Genomic DNA, 17,605 nt, shown 5'->3' with positions numbered 1-17,605 from the left:
TAGATTTTCTGTTTTTCAATTGTTATTTTGTCAAATTTTCGATTTTTCAATTTTTCAAATTTAACTTTCCTAAACTCGCAATTTTTCAATTTTTGACTTTTATAAACCCTTTATTTGTCGATTTTTCAATTAATTGATTTTTCAGGTTTTTTGGTTTTTCAGTTTTTCTATTTTTTCAGGTTTTGATTTTTCAACTTCACTTTTTTAATTTTTCGATTTCTCAATTTTTCGATTCTTTAGATTCTCAGTTTTGGGATTTTTCAGTTTTTCGATTCGTCAGTTTTTGTTTCAATTTTTAGTTTTTCGATATTTCAGTTTTGGGATTTTTCAATATTTCGTTTCTTCGACTTTTTCGATTTTTCAATTTTTCGATTTTTAAATTTTAGATTTCTCAATTTTTTGCCATTTAATTTTTCAATATTTAAAATTTTAGATTTTTCGATTTCTCGATTTTTCATTTCAGTTCTTCGATATTTCCGATTTTCATGTTTTCGAATTTTTCAAATGTTTTGATTTTTTAATCCATCGATTTTTCGACTTCCCGGTTTTAGATTTTTGTGTTTTTCAATTGTTGTTCCAAATTTTCGATTTTTCAATTTTTCAAATTTGACGTTTATAAACTGTCAATTTTTTGATTTTTCAATTAATCGATGTTTTGATTTTCCCATTTCTTGACTTTCGAGGGTTTCGATATTCCTGTTCTTCAACTCTTTAATTTTTCGAATTTTCAGGTTTTTGATTTTTTGATTTTTTGAAGGTTTCAATTTTTCGACTTCGCTTTTTGGATTTTTCTATTGCTTAATTTTTCGACTTTTTAGATTCATCAGTTTTTGATATTTTGGTTTTCGGATTTTCAGATTTTCCATTTTTCACTTTTTTTCATTTTTCAGTTTTTCGATATTTCAGTTTTGAGGTTTTTCAATATTTTGATTCTTCGACTCTTCGATTTTTGGCTTCTGGAGTTTACGATGTGTCGATTTTTTTACTTTTTCGATTTCTCAATTTTTCGATTGCTTAATCTTTCGATTTTTCGACTTCCAGGTTTTAGCTTTTCTGTTTTCAATTGTCGTTTTAAGTTTTTCGATTTTTCAGTGTTTTGATTTCCCGATTTAGTTTCCCATTTTTAGTTTTTCTTTCATTTTTCAGTTTTTCGATATTTCAGTTTTGGGATTTTTCAATATTTCGTTTCTTCGACTTTTTCGATTTTTCAATTTTTCGATTTTTAAATTTTAGATTTTTTAATTTTTAAAAATTTCGATTTCTTTTCAATTGTCATTTTGTCAAATTTTCGATTTTTTAATTTTTCAAATAGACTTTCATGAACTCTCAATTTTTCGATTTTTCAATTAATCCATGTTTTGATTTTCCCATTTCTTGACCTTCGAGTGTTTCGATTTTCCTGTCCTTTAATTCTTTAATTTTTTTATTTTTCAGGTTTTTGGTTTTTCAATTTTTCTAATTTTTCAGGTTTCGATTTTTCAACTCACTTTTTTGATTTTTCGATTTCTCAATTTTTCAATTCTTTAGACTCTCAGTTTTGGGATTTTTCAGTTTTTCGATTGTCAGTTTTTCTTTCATTTTTCAGTTTATCGATATTTCAGTTTTGGGACTTTTCAATATGTCTTTTCTAGGACTTTTCCATTTGGGCCTACTGGATTTTTCGATGTGTCGACTTTTGACTTTTTCGATTTTTAAATTTTAGATTTCTCAATTTTTTGGTATTTTAATTTTTCAATATTTAAAATTTTAGATTTTTCGATTTCTCGATTTTTCATTGCAGCTCTTCCATATTTCAATTTTTCAAATGTTTCGATTTTTTAGTCTTTCGATTTTTCGACTTCCCGGTTTTAGATTTTCTGTTTTTCAATTGTTTTTTCACATTTTCGATTTTCCAATTTTTCAAATTTGACTTTCATAAACTTTAAATTTTTCGATTTTTCAATTAATCGATGTTTTGATTTTCCCATTTCTTGACCTCGAGTGTTTCGATTTTCCTGTTCTTCAATTCTTTAATTTTTCGATTTTTCATTTTTTTTTTGTTTTTTTAAGGTTTCGATTTTTCGACTTCACTTTTTGGATTTTTGGATTGCTCAATTTTTCGACTTTTTAGGTTCTCAGTTTTCGAATTTTTCAGGTTTTCCATTTTCAGTTTCTCTTTCATTTATCTCAGTTTTTTACTCCTGGATTTTTCGATGTGTCGATTATTTTACTTTTCCAATTTTTCAATTTTTCGATTTTTAAATTTTAGATTTTTTAATTTTTAAAAGTTTCGATTTCTTCTCAATTGTCATTTTGTCAAATTTTCGATTTTTTAATTTTTCAAATAGACTTTCATAAACTCCCAATTTTTCGATTTTTCAATTAATCGATGTTTTGATTTTCCCATTTCTTGACCTTCGAGTGTTTCGATTTTCCTGTCCTTTAATTCTTTAATTTTCTGATTTTTCAGGTTTTTGGTTTTTCAATTTTTCTATTTTTTCAGGTTTCGATTTTTCAACTCACTTTTTTGATTTTTCGATTTCTCAATTTTTCGATTCTTTAGATTCTCAGTTTTGGGATTTTTCAGCTTTTCGATTCGTCAGTTTTTCTTTCATTTTTCAGTTTTTCGATATTTCAGTTTTGGGACTTTTCAATATGTCTTTTCTCCGACTTTTCCATTTTGGACTACTGGATTTTTCGATGTGTCGACTTTTGACTTTTTCGATTTTTAAATTTTAGATTTCTCAATTTTTTGCTATTTAATTTTTCAATATTTCAGCTCTTACGTATTTCAATTTTTCAAATTTTTCGATTTCTTAATATTTCGATTTTTCGACTTCCCGGTTTTAGATTTTGTATTTCAATTGTTTTTTCAAATTTTCGATTTTTCAATTTTTCAAATTTGATTTTCCCATTTTTGGCTTTCGAGGGTTTCGATATTCCTGTTCTTCAATTCGTTAATTTTTCGATTTTTCAGTTTTTAGATATTTCAGTTTTAGGATTTTTCAATATTTCAATTCTTCGGCTTTTCTATTTTTGACTTCTGGATTTTTCGATGTGTCTACATTTTTACTTTTTCGATTTTTCAATTTTTGGATTTTGGAATTTTAGATTTTTCAATATTTCTTAATCATCTGATTTTTCGACTTCTTGGTTTTAAATGTTCTGTTTTTCAATTTTTCGATTTGTTAATTTTTCATTCCCGATTTATCGATATTTGATTGTTCAGGTTTTCGATTTATCAGTTTTTCAATTTTTTATTTTGGCCTATTTCGGTTTCTCAGTTTTTCCAGTTTTCCATTTTTTTGTTTTTTGATTTTTCCGCTTTTAAAATTTTTCAACTTTTAACTTTTTGTTAGTCGATTTCTCTATTTTTCGATTTCACGTTCTTTTGATCTTTCAATCTCTCAATTTTTATTAGACAGATAATAATTCGTTTATCAAAATTTATGAATTCATCCCCTCCTCCCAAATGATGATGTAATCTTACATTTTTGTCGAATAAATGTTATGTAAGTGTTAAAAAGTAACATAGTCCTGAACTTGCGATTTATGGATTCGGGTTGAATTTTGATCCTAGACATCGAGATTTATAGAAAAAAATCAAAATTGTATAACAATTAAAATTTCAATTTTTAATTTTTTCCATTTTTCAATTTTTGTCGTTTCTGAATCGATTTTTCGACTTTCAAATTTTTGATTTTCTCATTTCTCGAATTCTGGACTCTTCTGTTTCGAATTCTCGATTTTTCGATGTTTCAGTTTTGGGATTTTTAAATTTTTCTTTAATTTTTCAATTACGATTTACCGATTTGTTAATTTTTCAATATTTCAGTTTTTTTAATATTTCAATCTTTCAATTATTTATTGATGTTTCGATTTCTCGATTTTTCAGTTCGATTTTTCTATTTTCGAGATTTTTAAATTTTGGATTTTTCAATTGCATTTATCGATCTTTCGATTTTTTTACTTTTCGATCTCAGATTTTTCGGTTTTTCAATTTTTCGATTTTTAAAATTTTTTATTTTCCGATTTTTCAATTTTTCGGTTTATCTAGATTTTGACGTTTCGATTGTTCAGTTTCCCCATGTTTTAATTTTGTAATTTTTCGATCTCAATTTTTCGATGTTTCAGTTTTGAAATTTTTGAATTTTTCGTTTCTATAATTTTTCTTTAATTCTTCAATTTTGCGATTTATCTATTTATTAATTTTTCATTATTTGAGTTTTATTGATTTTTCGATTTTTCAGTTCGTCGGTTTTTTACTTTTCGATGGTTCAGTTTTGGGATTTTTGAATTTTTCGTTTCTTCAATTTTTCGTTTTATCGTTTATTAGTTTTTCAATATTTCATTTTTTTAACATTGCGATTTCTCAATTATTTATTGATGTTTCGATTTCTCGATTTTTCAATTTTTGGATTGTTCAATTTTGCAATATTTTAATTTTTTCGATTTTACAGTTCGTCGATTTTTTTAATTTTCGATTACAGATTTTTCGCTTTTTCAATATTTCAATTCTTCGGGTTTTCTATTTTTGACTTCTGGATTTTTCGATGTGTCTACCTTTTTACTTTTTCGATTTTTCAATTTTTCGATTTGTTTATTTTTCATTCCCGATTTATCGATATTTGATTGTTCAATTTTTCAAATTTGACTTTAATTTAATAAATTTTCAATTTTGCGATTTTTCAGTTAATCGATGTTTTGATTTTCCCATTTCTTGACTTTCGAGGGTTTCGATATTCCTGTTCTTCAATTCTTTAATTTTTCGATTTTTCATTTTTTAATTTTTTTAAGGTTTCGATTTTTCGACTTCACTTTTTGGATTTTTCGATTGCTCAATTTTTCGACTTTTTAGGTTCTCAGTTTTTGGATATTTCAGTTTTCGGATTTTTCAGGTTTTCCATTTTTCTGTTTTTCTTTCATTTTTCAGTTTGTCGATATCTCAGTCTTGGGGTTTTTCAATATTTCGATTCTTCGACTTTTCGATTTTTGACTCCTGGATTTTTCGATGTTGATTATTTTACTTTTCTGATTTTTCAATTTTCCGATTTTTCAATTTTTAGATTTTTAAATTTTAGATTTTTTAATTTTTAGATTTTCCGATTTCTCGATTTTTCAGTTCAGTTCTTCCATATTTGAATTTTTCAAGTTTTCGAATTTTCAAATGTTTCGATTTCTTAATCTTTTGATTTTTCGAATTCGCGGTTTTAGATTTTCTGTTTTTCACATGTCATTTTGTCAAATTTTCGATTTTTAAACTTTTCAAATTTGACTTTCATAAACTCTCAATTTTTAAATTTTAGATTTTTCATATTTTTTGATATTTTAATTTTTCAATATTTCTTAATCTTTAGATTTTTCGACTTCCTGGTTTTAGATGTTCTGTTTTTCAATTTTTCGATTTGTTAATTTTTCATTTTCGATTTATCGAGAATTGTTTGTTCAGGTTTTCGATTTATCAATTTTTCAATTCTTCATTTTGGCCTATTTCGGTTTCTCTGTTTTTCCAGTTTTCCATTTTTTCGTTTCTTGATTTTTCCGCTTTTCCAATTTTTCAACTTTTAACTTTTTTCTCAATTTTTCGATTTTTCGACTTCATCACTTTTTGATTTCTCGTTCTTTTGATCTTTCAATCCCTCAATTTTTCAATTTTTCGAATTTTCAAGTTTTTTTGATTTCTCGATTTATGGAGATTTGGATTTTTCGATATTTTGATTGTCAATTTCTCAATTTGTAAATTGTCTAATTTTTAACTTTTCGATTTTGGCCTATTTCGGTTTCTCAGTTGTTTGACTTTTCGACTCCACGATTTCTTGATCTTTTGATTTTTCGATTTCTCAAATGTTTCGATTTCTCAATCTTTTGATTTTTCGACTTCCCGGTTTTAGATTTTCTGTTTTTCAACTTTCATTTTGTCAAATTTTCGATTTTTAATTTTTCAAATTTGACATTTATAAACTGTCAATTTTTCGATTTTTCAATTAATCGATGTTTTGATTTTCCCATTTCTTGACTTTCGAGGGTTTCGATATTCCTGTTCTTCAATTCTTTAATTTTTCGATTTTTCATTTTTTAGTTTTTTTAAGGTTTCGATTTTTCGACTTCACTTTTGGATTTTTTGATTGCTCAATTTTTCGACTTTTTAGATTCTCAGTTTTTGGATATTTCAGTTTTCGGATTTTTCAGGATTTCCATTTTTCTGTTTTTCTTTCATTTTTCAGTTTTTCGATATCTCAGTTTTGGGATTTTTCAATATTTCGATTTTTAAATTTTAGATTTTTTCATTTTTAAAAGTTTAGATTTTTCGATTTCTCGATTTTTCATTTCAGTTCTTCGGTAGGTATTTCAATTTTTCAAGTTTTCGAATTTTTCAAATGTTTCGATTTCTCAATCTTTTGATTTTTCGACTTCCCGGTTTTAGATTTTCTGTTTTTCAACTTTCATTTTGTCAAATTTTCGATTTTTAATTTTTCAAATTTGACTTTTATAAAATCTCAATTTTTTGATTTTTCAATTAATCGATGTTTTGATTTTCCCATTTCTTGACCTTCGAGTGTTTCGATTTTTCTGTTCTTTAATTATTTAACTTTTTGATTTTTCAGGTTTTTGGTTTTTCAATTTTTCGATTTTTTAGGTTTCTGTTTTTCGATTTCATTCTTTTTATTTTTCGATTTTTCAGTTTTTAGATATTTCAGTTTTAGGATTTTTCAATATTTCAATTCTTCGGCTTTTCTATTTTTGACTTCTGGATTTTTCGATGTGTCTCTTTTTACTTTTTCGATTTTTCAATTTTTGGATTTTTAAATTTTAGATTTTTCATATTTTTTGATATTTTAATTTTTCAATATTTCTTAATCTCTCGATTTTTCGACTACCTGGTTTTAAATGTTCTGTTTTTCAATTTTTCGATTTGTTAATTTTTCATTCCCGATTTATCGAGATTTGATTGTTCAGGTTTTCGATTTATCAGTTTTTCAATTTTTTATTTTCGCCTATTTCGGTTTCTCAGTTTTTCCAGTTTTCCAACTTTTAACTTTTTGTTTGTCGATTTCTCTGTTTTGATTTTTCGACTTCATCACTTCACAATCTCTCAATTTTTCAATTTTTCGAATTTTTAAATTTTTTGATTTCTCGATTTATCGAGATTTGGATTTTTCGATATTTTGATTTTCAATTTTTAGCTTTTCGGTTTTTCGATTTTGGCCTATTTCAGTTTCTCAATTGTTCGACTTTTCGACTCCACGATTTCTTGATCTTTTGATTTTTCGATTTCTCGGTTTTTCGATTTTCCAGTTTTTCGATGTTTTAATTTTTTAGTTATCCGAATTTTTAAATTTGGGGCTTTCGATTTTTCGTTATTCGGTTTTTAATTTTAGATTTTCGAATTTTACATTTTTTCGATTTTCTAATGTTTCATTTTTCGATTTTCAGTTCTTCGATTTTTCGATTTTTCAATGTTTCGGGTTTTAGGATTTTTTAAGGTTTCGATTTTTCGATTATTAGATTTCTCAATTCTTCGAATTTTCGATTATTTTAATTTTTAACTTTGGTTTTGCAAAATCAGCCTGTATGTCGCATCTATATTAATCTATGAATCGACTATTAATGTTAGCGATTTTTGTTTTGTTAATTGGCAACATATTCAAAACTTTATGATGGCACACTTGATGTCAAATTGACATTGTAGTCACCATTTCAGTAGCTGCCATCTTCTCATAGGTTTTTAGGAGCCTCATGTCAAATTGTTGCCAATTATTTAGAATTGCCAACCCAAAAATTTGTTTCAATTATTGATAGCCTACTATATCAACAGCCAGTACCAAAAAATATCGGGTGACTACAGAAATTAACGATTGGAGTAAATTTTTTGGTTGGTAGTTCTGAATGTCACTTCATATTGCCAACGTAACAAAAAACTCACGAACATTTATGTTGATTTACCTGAAATTTAGGTCACTAGTACGACCCAAATGATTTTATCTGGATGACTAATTTCTACACACTTCTTATTAATTAAACGTGTTACCAACCTCGCGGAGCCAAGGAACCCACAAATCAAAGCCGCCTCTTCCATTTCCGAAAACTCTTTTATTACATAAAATAAACACACGGGTAAATACATGGGTGCTTTTATATACATTAAATTACATAGAATTTACACGAATGTACAACTTAGAACTACCGTCCACAGGTCGAGATCAATAAACTGATTGTAATCAATTTTACAAAAATAAAAAACTGTGCCTGTGGCTCACTACGCTTTGACTAGAATCACTCGCAGAATAGAAATTTACATCTTATTCTTAGATAAAACTAACTTAAACTAGACTAGATTTAAGACTAGACGATACAGGGTGATGACTAATAACTTAAGGACTAGAGACGGTTCATCTGTACTAAATTAATAATGCACGTGTTTTACACCTTTAAACAGAACGGTTTTAAGTGTGGTAAGTTGCCGCTTTAAGCTTATTGCAAACTTCTTCCCTTGCCCGCACTGTCTTAACCTAAATTCCTTTTTTTTAATACAAAGGGTGCGAGCTTATTCAATTTGGCACCTAATTTACTTAACTTATATTTATTTTGATTTTGGTAAAGTTCGCTTAAAGCTATAAATTATTATCACAAGAAATTTTACACAAAAGCAATGAAAGACATTTGGAATTTTTAAAATTATGACTAGGTTTAATTTCGACTAGAATAGAAGACTAGGGCGTTGTAAATAAAACGACGCGTATAATTGGTTGCCTATCTGACTAGCGCTGGTATAAATTCTTGCCCAGGTGTTTAAATGACACACACACTGGGTATCGAACTCAAGTGACTGACTAGATAAGTACGTAAAAGTAAAATAAAATATATATTTAGTGTGAGTGACTAGAATTAAGGACTAGAACTTAATAGGAAATTGAAACCTGGGCACACTGCAGGAACTAGACTAGAACACACTTAAATCAAATTTGTACTGAACTTAATCTATGACTAGACACAAAACCGACTAGAGCATCGCCGAAGACTAGAACCATGAACTATTTACAAGATTTACACTATGTACAACCTAAAAATGGTTCAGCCACGTAATACTGGGTACGTACCTTTCCGAGTTGACGGCAACCTGGTTGACTGGTGGAAGCGGCGGGGGCCTCCACAACCTAGGCGCCATCCTAGGTATCGGCCTGACGGGAACAAGTCTTTGTCAGTCCATCTGGTGTATCGCTTGGTGCTTCCTCAAATATGCAATCCTCCGAAACCTCTTCCCGCACTCCCCGCAAGGAAACTGCTCCGAACTGTCCTCCCCCTCCTCGCTCTTGGGCTCCTTGTTGGTCGGCGGCCTGGGCTTGTGCCACCTCCTGTGCGACGCCAGGTTGGCCGGACAGTTGAAAACCTTATCGCACTCCGGACATCTGTACTCCACGTGGACTATCCTCGAGCACCTGTGCTGCGCCAGCCCGAAAGCGTCCTCGTACAGCTCCTTGCACAGCCGACACACGTAGTCCCCGATGTGGTTCTCGATCTTGGCCAGCTCCGCCTTGGCCTCCTCGGTGATTTCAACGACGTTGAACGCCGGGTCGATGTCGCCCTTGCGCACCACGAGGTTCTCGTCGGGCCGCAGCTCCCTGATGATGGTGCCCGACACCGGCGAGCTGTTGTCCTCGTCGAAGTTGAGCTTGCGCGTGGCCTTGCTCTTCTTCGGCGGGCTGGCGGGCGGGCGCTTCTTCGGCGGCGCGTCGGGCGTGGGCGAGCGCGCGCGCTTGGCCCCCGGCGACGGCGTGCACGGCGGCGTGATCGGCTGGCTCTTGAGGCTCAGGTCGAGCGGGTAGGCCAGCTCCAGGGGCTCGCTGTAGCGCAGGTATTGTTGGAGGTGCACGGCGGTGGAGGAGAGGAGGTGCGGCTCGAGGCCCAGGCGCTGGAGGACGGTCGGCTGGCTGTAGCTGGGTCGGAAGGCGGCGAATTCCATCTCATGGTGGTAGTAGACGCGAGGCATCCCTCGGGGTGTGCGACAGCCGACTGAACTTGGCGCTTTTCGGGACGCGGAGCTTCGCGAGCTCGCCAATAAGGGCTTCACCCCGCCTAGGCGGCGCAAGAAGGGTGCGCTAGGAGGGGCCGCGGCCCCACCCCCGGCCGCGATTGGCAGGCAAATCTGGATGTGAGCTTGGCCGAAAAAGCTCGCACTAACGGATTTTGCATGCTGGATCGCGGAGACGGCGGCGTAACGGTCGGCTACAACAAATCGTTGGACGGATTCCCCCGCAGATGGTTGTTATTACACCCTCGACCGGTGTTTAGGGGGCGGCGGTGTCTTGTGGGATTTTTTGTTAATTGCTTAACGGTCGAGGTGCACTATCGGGGAATCGACAGTTTTATGCCGGGTTTCGTGCTTCCGTTACGACTTCGAGATTTATTGATGTCTCATTTCCGGGGGGTTATTAAATGACCGGGGCACGCTTAGGACTTTCGCTTTTTTACTACTAGCATAAGCTAAGGAAGTATTGTAATGGAGTCCATCGGGTAACTTGACAGTTCCATGTTTTGCAGAGTGGTCATGACCTCTAGAGTACAAAAAAATAGGTCGTCTGTCTGTCTGTCGTCCGTGTCGATTTTTGTTAGACAGATAGTTTCCGAAACTACCCGGCCGATTGTTGGCAAATTCGATATGTGTATTATGAATATCATGTAGATGGTAAAACGCTAACTAAAGTTTGTCTAATCATCCCCACCAAGAATGTGATGACGTCTTCTCAAAATTATACATTCTAGTAAATGAGTTTTAAATTATATCATAAAATAACATAGTCCTACACGTGTGGTTTATGAATCCGTGTTGAGTTTTTACCCAAGACATGCAGATTTTTGAAAAAAAAAACAAAATTTTAAATCTTGCTGATCTTATAAAGTTATAAGCACGGTAAATTTTTCATCAAAATACAGGGTGTAAAAAAATGGCGCACCAGCTCTATGACACGTTCTTCAGGACTATTTATGGAGCAGAGAAAAAATAATTTAAAAAGCCTTTTTGTCCAAATATAGAAGATACAACCCTTCAAATTTTGTTTTTTCTCGAAGTTTCACCATATCCTGTTCACTAATACTTCCTGTTGAATATTTGAAATCGATTGGACTTTCATTATTCAAAATAATTTTGGAGGCATCTTTCTTGTCTGTATTTAGACATTTTATATCATTACAAAAAACTTCTTTAGGATGAAGTGGCTAAATTTTCACATTTTCTCAGTTTTGAGGAGAATATTAATTTAGTTCGTGAACCATTGCAATACTAAAAAAAAATAAAAAAATTGGAACGACATGGCAACGTGGCATAGGAATTAAAAAACTATGCTTATCAAACCTAGAAAGAGGTGTTCTTCTGTAAAGTGAGAATGGGAACTAATAAAGTGTAGGCTGTTTAAAAAAAAAGCGCTAATCGTAATTTGCTAGAAGATTTATTTCTTATTTCAGAAGAAAAATGATAATTTTATGTTTTTTTATACAGTGAAAATTGAAACTAACAAAATGTAAACTGTTAAAAAAAACGCTAATCGTAATTTTTTGTAATACTATTTTCTATAAGATGTATTTCTTATTTCAGAAGAAAAAACTGAGAGAACGGGTGGGTGGGCGGGGCTAAGTTTAACTTTTTCCTACAGTTATATATAAACAAGCAGTAGCCCCTCCCACTCACCCTGTATTTTCTTAGAGGGTACGTAACTTTCCAGAGTCAGTCTTATCTTAGCAAATACGAAGTGTTTATAAAAATCTAAAACCTAACAAATCTCAAATGAAACACCCGTCGTCTATTTTCTTAAAGGGTGTCTTTCGTCAATATCAGTCTTATCTCAGCAAGTTAGCAAGTACTAGCCCCGCCCACCCACCTCTATTTTCTTACAGGGTATATCATTTGCTAAAATCAGCCTTATATTAACAAGGCCACCAGTCCTCTATTTTCTTGGAGGGTATTTAATTTCCAAAAATCAGTCTTATCTTTGCAAGTACTAGACCCACCCACCCGCCCTCTATTTCCTTAGAGGATATATGATTCGCCAAATTCAGTCTTACCTTACAAATACTAGCCCCGCCCACCCGCCCTCTATTTTCTGGGAGAGTATTTAATTTGCAAAAATCAGTCCTATCTTAACAAATTCTAGCCCCGCTCACCCACCCTTTATTTTGAAAATTGGTGTAACGTGACAACGTCGCATCGTAATTAAAAAAAAACTGTGATTGTAAAGCTTCCGAGGAGGTCAGTCAAAATATGTAAAGATATATAGACCGTTTCATTTAAAAAAGCTAAGTTGTGTGTTCGCTTAGAAACAAAACACTCTGTATAGTTAAACATTATTTTAGAGTATTAGTTCTTAAAGAACCGCACAGTTTTGGTCTTTGACTTTTTTTTCTATTTCTAATAATTATGAGATATCGAGGAACGCGTATTTAGTGACACATTATTTCCACTTGCAGCACGCAAGCAAATACTATCCCCACCCACCCACCCTTTATTTTGATTTTCTTTTCATTTGCCAAAATCAGTCTTATCTTAACAAGTACTAGCCCCGCCCACCCGCCCTCTAGTTTCTTGTAGGGTATTTAATATTCAAAAATCAGTCCTATCTTAGCAAGTACTAGCCCCGCCCACCCACCCTCTGTTTTCTTAGAGGATATATCATTCGCCAAAATCAGTTTTATCTTAGCAAGTACTAGCCCCGGGGACCCGTCCTTTATTTTGAAAATTGTAATAACGTGGCAACGTCGCATCGTAATTTCAAAAATAAACTATGATTGTAAAGCTTACGAAGAGGACAATCAAAATATGTAAAAATACATAGAGCGTTTCATTTCAAAAAAATCAGTTGTGCGTTAGAAACAAAACACTCCGTATAGTTAAAAATTGTTTTCAAGCATAGTTCTTAAATATTGAGGAACGCGTATTTAGTGACTCACCTTGTATATGTCACGTGGTACACATTATTTCCACTTACTCGCAAGCGAATATACTAGTCCCACCCACCCACCCTTTATTTTCTTCGAGGGTATTTCATTTGCCAAAATCAGTCTTATCTTAGCAAGTACTAGCCCCGCCCACCCGCCCTTTATTTTCTCAGAGGGTATTTTCATTTGCCAAAATCAGTCTTATCTTAGTAATGTAAATAATAAGTAATGTATCTTGGTCTATTTTTTGTTCTTAAGTTTCTAATATGTCGATGTGTTTCTTAAAAAAACTTATCAACTTTAAATATAGAACATATTAAATAAAAAGAAATAACAAACAATGAAAATTGTAATAATTAAAACATTTTTATAAACACTCTGTGTATGGAAATTTAATCTCATTTATATCACAAGAAAATTGGAATCACGTGGCAACGTCGCGTCGTAATTTCAAAAATAAACTGTGATTGGTAAAGCTTACGAAGAGGTCAGTTAAAATATCTAAAGATATACAGAGCGTTTCATTAAAAAAACAAGTTGTTGGTTATACTTAGAAACAAAACACTCCATATAGTTAAAAATTTTGACTTTTTTTCTATTTCTAATAATTATGAGATATCGAGAAACGGGCATTTAGTGAGTCACCCTGTATATGTCACGTGGTACACATTATTTCCATCTACAGCACGTTAACTGAGGGTACTGCAACAAATCATTTTGATTAATGTTTAATATTATTTTTTCACGCCATTTCACAGTTCGTAGAAAACTAAAATCCAAATTTCTTATTTTAGCCTATTTGTTGTCGCTTTGTTCTATAACTTATTAGGACAATAATTTTCGAACTAGTGAACATATTGCTTTGAGATTTTTGAATTTGACGTCATCTTAAAAAAAAATTCAACAAATTGTAAAATGTCAAAAAAGTGGACCAACTCTATTTGCTATTAACATGATTTATTGCATTATAAATGACACAATTTTTGTATTTATCCCCACCAATAAATCGATGACGTCGTAGCAAATAAACTAACTATTTCGAAAAAATCTTTGCAGATAATTATTTTGTGTTAACTGTTTTAGCACATAACTAGAATTAAAAAAATAAATAAATAAAATACATTATTTGTAATAAAAAATCAGAGACAACCGATGTAATTTCCAAATAAATATTTTGGAATTCTTCGAACTATTTACTAGAAATCTTTGGTAATTCGTCGGAATTGTTGGAATTCATCAAAGTCGTTTTTAATTCAATCAAATTATACTAAAATTTCACAAAACTTGAAGCACAACACATGTATAAATATTTGGAAATAAATTTCAAGAAATAAAAAATTTCCAGTTAGTCAGGACCGATTTCCCATCTGGGGAAAAATTATGAATCAAAATAAAAAATAAATGAAGCAACTCGTAACTGTTTCGAAGAAATTACTTAGTAGTTATATTTATACAGCCCCAGATTCTGAGTAATTCCTTTGGAAACGACAAATAGGTCGTATACTTGGAAATAATTTAGTCACTGGAAACTCCTGAAATAGTTGTAATTACTTCCAAGTACCCCGAAATGTCTGCAGAATTATTGGAATTTACCAGAATTAACTGCATTTGCTGCGAAGTTCTTCGAAACTCCGGTTATTAAGTAATTTTACATAGTTCGCGCCGCCACCAAACCCTCCCACAGGTAATTTTAGCAGTCTCTGATTAACCTACTAATCAACAGCAGCAACAAAAATAATCACCCAACCAGACACCAATTCCACTCAAAACACGCCAAACTCTCCCCAAATTGCCCGTACCATTCTCCAATAAGGATCGGAATTCGTCAGTAACAGCTCAATTTGTCCCGTAATTTCCTTCCTAGGGGCGAACCGTCCCTCTCGATGCCGCCGCCGATAAAAATTCACTCACGAGTCCAGCCGACCCCCCGCCACCAAGACGGGGCGGAAAGCAGACGCACCGGGTCTTGCAGCTGCGGCTCCTTTGTTACCGATACAAGGGCGAAAGGTAAAGGGTGCAGGGCACGCGTCTGCACGCCCCCTTCGCCCCCCGCCGCATTACCTGCCGCCGCTCCGCTAATAATCAAACGTCTCGATAATTGGCTCGCCGACTTCTTATCAACGTCTCGAACACCTGATAAGAATGTAAAACAGGTGCTAAATTGTGTATTGGCAACAGGTGTCGTGTTGTTGATGTGAATGCACTCCGGGAATAATAAGACACCCTTCTTTAAGGTGTGTTCCTTTGAAATCACGGCGACCCACTGAGGGGTTGTTAAGTAGCTGGGGCACTTGTGGAGACACGGGTGTTGAACAGTCAATGGTCGGTGACTCGGGGGTGCGAAGACTTGTCGCAGGGGCGAGCCGGTCTTCGGGCTTATCTCATTAAAATTTATGAAGAAGGAGGAACAAGAACAAGTGTAAAGTGAAAGTGGGTTTCGGGGAGAGGCGATTAAGTAAATAATCGGTTTTAAGGAGGAGGACGACGTATTATGTGCTCTATTTTTAAAAATGTGGCGATGGTTATGCGACGGAAGGAACGTAAGAGGAATTTACGAGGCGAGGAGGTGGTTTGGGGTCGAGCGTGAGTGAGGACTACAAACAAAACTATATTTTGTAGTTATACGATCACAAACATAATTACAATTCGTTGCACTTTTCAGTGACCAAGTCATAACCGAGTTTTACTGTAATTTTAAAGAGACGGACGGACAACTGACGGAAATAAAACTATTTTGTGATAACATTAGTAAAACAAAAATTCTATTGTTACAATGTACAGTGCTTAACTTCGAGTGTTTATGTTTATACATCGAAATAATGTCACGTGCGACTGGAAATTTGTTTAATTTGAATACTTTTGTCTCATATCAATATTGTAATAAATCATGTTAATAGAGGATAGAGTTAGTTCATTTTTTTGACATTTTCATTTTGTTAATATTTTTTTAGGATGACGTCATCAAGTTAATGAATTTATTTATCATTTTCACTGTGACTCTAAAGTCCTCCAGAAATTTCAAAACAATCTATTCACTAGTTCGGAAATTATTGTCCTAATAAATTGTAGAACAAAGCGACAATAGGCTGAAATAAAAAAATTGAATTTTCGTATTCTACGAACTGTGAAAAAATAATAGTAAACATTAATCAAAATGACTTGTTACAGTATCCTCAGTTAACGTGTTGTAAATGGAAATAATGTATGTATACCTCGTGACATATACAAGGTGAGTCACTAAATGCGCGTTTCTCGATATCTCATAATAATAATTAAATAATAATAAATTAAAATAAATGAAATAGAAAAAAATTCAAAGACCAAAGTTGTGCGGTTCTTTAAGAACTATACTCTAAAATAACTTTTAACTATACGTAGTGTTTTGTTTCTAAGCGTAATACACAAATTAGTTTTTTTAAATGAAACGCTCTATATATCTTTAGATATTTTGATTAATCTTTCGTAAGCTTTACAATCACAGTTTGTTTTTGAAATTACGACACGACGTTGCCACGTTATTTCAACTTTCTTGTAATATAAATGAGATTAAATTTCCATATACAGAGTGTTTATAAAATGTTTTTTATTTAGTATGTTCTATATTCAAAGTTGATAGTTGCTGCGATTTTTTACTTTTTTAAGAGACACATCGACATAAAAAAATATGAGAAACTTGAGAACAAAAATTAGACCAAGACAGATTACTTATTATTTGCTAAGATAAGAGTGATTTTGGCAAATGAAATATGCTCTAAGAAAATAAAGGGCGGGTGGGCGGGGCTAGTATTTGATAAGATAAAACTGGATTTGGCGAATGACATATCCTCTAAGAAAATACAGGGTGGGTGGGCAGGGCTAGTACACAAGTAAGTTTTTTTTTGGTCCAATTTTATACACAGGGTGAGTCACTAAGCGCGTGGTCCTGGATATCTCATTAATTATTACAGATAGAAAAAACAGTGAAAAATCGTCCGTCTTACAATATTTTGTGACAGCATAAATAAAGGTACGAGCTTTATAGTGGTATCATCTAAATCAAATTTTAATATACAGATTGTTTATAAAAAATTTCAAATTTTATTTTCAAATATCGAATTTCAGCTTTTTCAAATGGAACACCCTGTATTTTATTACTGTATCTTACTCTCCTCATTGTTCTAATATGTCGATATGTCTCTTAAAATAGTAAAAATTGCAGTAACTATCAACTTTAAAATGGAAAATACTCAGCAAAAACGAAAGAGCACAAAAATAGAATAAGATTCTATTAATAAAATAAATTTTAAAAAATAACGTACTCCTATATTTTTATTCGTAAAAGAGAACACATTTTCTGAAAAAAGATACATTTTATATATGTAATTTGTATTATATGGTTGCAATAAATAGTTTTCCATATATTGGACTAGTTCAATATTTTTACCCTAGGCTGTATATTTTTGTTTCTTCTAATTAAAGTAGAGTTAAAACACTATGAGAAGAACCTAGTAGTGATACATTTGCACTAAAAGGGGATGGGTATTCTATGAAGCCCTGCCCACCCACCGTCTATTTTCTTAGAGGATATCTTATTTGCCAAAATCAGTCTTATTTTAGAAGGTACTAGCCCCGCTCACCCGCCCTCTCTTTTCTTACAGGGTATCTCATTTGCCAAAATCAGTCTTATCTTAGCAGGCACTCTCCCCGCCCACCCACCCTC

General features: G+C 32.6%; 1 protein-coding gene across 1 annotated transcript; it reads right to left on the bottom strand.

Annotated features, from left to right (window-relative positions):
* Positions 1-8,050: 8,050 nt before the first annotated feature.
* Positions 8,051-17,059, bottom strand: LOC135126452 (zinc finger protein 768-like). Its single transcript, XM_064052498.1, has 3 exons — positions 17,051-17,059; positions 14,818-15,196; positions 8,051-10,203 (listed from the first exon to the last, which is right to left on the bottom strand). Exons 1-3 carry the CDS (start codon positions 17,057-17,059, stop codon positions 9,179-9,181), a joined length of 1,413 nt encoding a protein of 470 aa, XP_063908568.1. The 3' UTR covers positions 8,051-9,178.
* Between the last annotated feature and the right edge of the window lie 546 nt (positions 17,060-17,605).

Source organism: Zophobas morio, unplaced genomic scaffold (assembly GCF_036711695.1).
Source record: "Zophobas morio isolate AGI-343-1 ecotype UQ-CSIRO unplaced genomic scaffold, CSIRO_AGI_Zmor_V1 ptg000010l, whole genome shotgun sequence".
In the NCBI taxonomy this organism is placed as follows: Eukaryota; Metazoa; Arthropoda; class Insecta; order Coleoptera; family Tenebrionidae; genus Zophobas; species Zophobas morio.
The sequence above is the reverse complement of the archived record's forward strand: the minus strand, read 5'-3'. Positions and strand labels throughout refer to the sequence as shown.

Excerpts from the sequence above, each read along its gene's own strand:
- LOC135126452 (XM_064052498.1), bottom strand. Across the intron at positions 10,204-14,817 it reads GCGGGGGGTCGGCTGGACTC|CCGACCGTTACGCCGCCGTC; the intron begins GTGAGTGAATTT and ends GATTTGTTGTAG.